The sequence below is a fragment of the Blastomyces dermatitidis genome (genome assembly GCF_000003525.1).
Source record: "Blastomyces dermatitidis ER-3 genomic scaffold supercont1.1, whole genome shotgun sequence".
Classification (NCBI taxonomy): Eukaryota; Fungi; Ascomycota; class Eurotiomycetes; order Onygenales; family Ajellomycetaceae; genus Blastomyces; species Blastomyces dermatitidis.
Window position 1 is genome coordinate 4,795,636 of NW_025544774.1, and position 3,552 is coordinate 4,799,187.

General features: G+C 36.1%; 1 protein-coding gene across 1 annotated transcript; it reads right to left on the reverse strand.

The window, feature by feature from the left end:
• Nucleotides 1–1,221: 1,221 nt before the first annotated feature.
• On the reverse strand, nt 1,222–2,732 carry BDCG_00616 (serine/threonine protein kinase). The gene is made up of 4 exons (XM_045416122.1): nt 2,473–2,732; nt 2,141–2,415; nt 1,854–2,083; nt 1,222–1,792 (listed from the first exon to the last, which is right to left on the reverse strand). Exons 1-4 carry the CDS (start codon nt 2,622–2,624, stop codon nt 1,433–1,435), a joined length of 1,017 nt encoding a protein of 338 aa, XP_045271923.1. The 5' UTR covers nt 2,625–2,732; the 3' UTR covers nt 1,222–1,432.
• Between the last annotated feature and the right edge of the window lie 820 nt (nt 2,733–3,552).

Consider the following 3,552-nt stretch of genomic DNA (forward strand, 5'->3'; position numbering starts at 1 on the left):
GTCAGTATATAATTTATAAATCTTTTAAAGCTTGAACTTCTTCACTTCTTTTTTAATAAGCTGTGAGAATTCTATAATACTAATTAAAATAAGTTCTTAGTTTTAAAACTAGATTACTGTTCAATTCTTTTCTATAATAAGTTAATATTCTCAGTTTAGTATATCTATTAATTAATCAGTTATTAACTTATTACTAACTTATAAATCAGAAATTATATTCACTGAATCTCTCTTATAAAAGAGAATATTATTTAATATTAAGAAATAGAGCTTAATCAGATTATAATTATATTTATTTATAAAATAAAAGAAGTTAAGTGAATTTTCTTTACACTTATTTCTCTATATTATATTATATATAATTATCTACTGAATCTATTAATTTTACAAGAGAATTCTGATAATTACACTATTATCAGACTACTGATAATTTGAAAGACAGTATTATATAATATTCTAATACAGAATAGTAATAAAAATAATAATTATTTAATATATAAGTCTCAGATAATAAGATATTTATATTATAATTAAGATATCTCATTTCTTTAAATAGAATAGATAGTTAATGAATAGCAGCTGTTATACTGAGTAATAGATAACTAACTAGCTTAATAGTATTAATTTCACTGATAGAATAGTATACAGTGCTTCATAGTATCTTAGTAGTATTCTGATAGTGACATCTGTTAATTACATGATTACTGAGTAGTATTATGATAATGTTAGAAAGTTCTGCACTGTCTCAATATTATCTAATATTTAACAACATGTCACTGAATATAATGGTGGAACATGTGTTATGATCAGCGACACGTGACACGGGTGGAATGGTGGATCCACAGTGTAATCACTGTAAATTAACCCTACATTCTTCCGGTAAGGATTCATTTAGTGTAACTCGCGTAGTTAGATTACAACACAACAACGTTATCCTCCAAGAGAAACGAGCGTTAGGTGGTTGATTACGTTAATTAGCACACCAAGGCTCGTGTGCTACAAAAACATTTTATAGTAACAACAAGATTGGCGAGACTGAGCACCCTAGTGAAAGTGATAGCAAGGATCACTTCACCACTGTTTACGAAGATGAAAATGGAGATCACATCACTACCAAGCACGTTTATCCTTGAGTCAAGAGCGATGTATGAAGAGCGGCCGAGTAGACGCAGCGTGGAATTTAACAGAAGACTGGATGGCTGTGTGGGGTGAATAGATGAGTTTAGCATGGCAGTTGGGTTTTTTGTTAGAGAATTAGAGAATGCTTGTCCTGAATCAATATTAGGTCCTTTCTACATTACAACTCATTAAGATTGGAAACAACAGCGAGATTAACATCCATGAACTAGATTTTTCTTAATTTTTTTTTTTTTTTTTATAGCTATGCTGCGCCTCATGCGTGGTTATTGTTGACATTGGAGTAGATATGCTATTACATGTTCCACCAGGGATCTTCCATAAGTTCTTCCATAGTAGCTCGCTTCAATGGACTGAGGTTTGTCATTCTCCAGAGAAATCTTTTTGTCTCAGAGTCAAGATTGGGGTAATCCTTCTCCTCCCACTTCTCGAAACGCCCAGGCCCGACTGGGCCTCCATCGAATGTCCCTTCTGATATAGCCATCATGATGTGACCCCAGTTCTCATTATTGACATGAGTCACAAGTTCGTCTGGGACCGGCCCAAAAAAAGATATTAATCGACCCATAATCTCCAGTTCAGGTTCGATCATGTCTCTCTTTAACTGCTCGAAATCCGGGTGCAGGGTTTCCACACCGGTGATGGTGTACAGGCACTATTAGTAGACAAACTATCTTCAGCAAAAACACATCAATTGAAAGCATAAGCTCACTCACCACGAGCCCATAAGAGAATACATCCGACGGATTGCCAATCCCCTGCCCCGTTTGCGCTTCGGGGCTGCGCCACATGACATTTCCTACTTTGACTCCGTCTGGGAGCCGAAGAAGTTTGTCGCCTTTTAGCTTCAAGGAGCAGTCTAGGTCACCTAGCACAACCCTTTCCGGTGCGAGCTGACCGGCCTGATCGTAACGGTAATCAACCATAACATTATCAGGCTTGACGTCTAAAAAGGGGAACTTGGTTAGTGCCTGGATCTGATGAGCAGGCTGATGCATATTACCAATATGTATCCAGTTCTTGGCATGAAACTCCTTTAACGCCTGCCCAAGTTCCCACAATATCCATTTCCGAGGCGCAATCGACATGTTTGGGTTGTTCTTCACAAGAGAAAGCAAATTATCGCTAAAGTGGATGTAGATAAGGGTTTGTTCGGCTTCATTATCATCATCATGCACTCGAAGACGACCCGTTTCTGGGAACTCTTGCTTAAGTTCCAGCGATTGTTCGAAGATCGAAGGGGATACGTGTTTTAGCACAAAGTATTGGTTTCCGCACCTAAATCTTCCAGTCAGTAACCAAATAGACTCGTGCAATTCGAGATGTATGGCTCACCGCGCAAGATAGACACTGAGATCCGGACTTTTTGGGTTGTGCTTGAGGATCTTGTCTCGAAGATACTCTCGACCAGAGCGGCCGATCAATGTCGAAGCCATTCTCACATCTCGAATACAACAAGAGCGCGCAAATAACATAACTCTAGTCATAAAACTCGCTCACTCTTCCCCACTCTCTTCCATTTCGCAGTGGATTCTTGACCTTGGTTCTTCGTTGTTCGAACGCGTGTGCGTGTGCGGCATTGTTTAATGTATTCCTATAGTGTATACAGAAAACTTGACCTCGCTAAGTGCGCCACTTGACCTAATCATGACCCTGACCTCACACAATACAGTAATAATCAGTTGGTTCAGCTCATCAACCAATCAAAGCATGTATAGCTGATTCATAATTAATTAAATAAACAGATAAATTCATATAGAATATAAAGTGATGTTTTACAGAATTTTAAAATATATCAAGATAAAAATATTTAATAATTAATTTTGAATTGATTCTGAATTAATTATTAATTAATTATAGTAATAAAATAAATTCAATCTATATATTTAAATAATTAACAATTAATTGAAAATCAGTTAATAATCAATTCAGTGTAAATTATATAAATACTGTTGAGAGTCCCGTGGTTGATCAGCTCTTCTATCAGCAGGCGCTGATGATGATTAAGCTCTTTTACCCCAGTAGCCTACAGATTATGAGACTGTTAAGTGTGAGCCCTGCTGTGATCAACATGCATGAGTTTGATCTCAGAATGAACTTAAAAATTCCTAACAAATACTCTGAACATTTTAACAGTGTCAAGAGACATCTCAGAAGTATGCTCTAGAAGTTTCTTTGAGTTCTAGAACTGAGTGATTCAGTTCATTATTAAAAAGAAGTCATTGTGAGAAGATCACTGAAGAGAGTTACTGAGAGAAAGTACTGTACTCTGTGATAGCTGATCTGAGAGAGAGTGTTAAGAGTCTCATAATTGATCAGCTCTTTCTATCAGCAGGTACTGATGATAATTGAGCTCTTTTATCTTCAGTAGTCTACAAATACTTACTTTATTATTAAATTCAAGAATAATTTCAG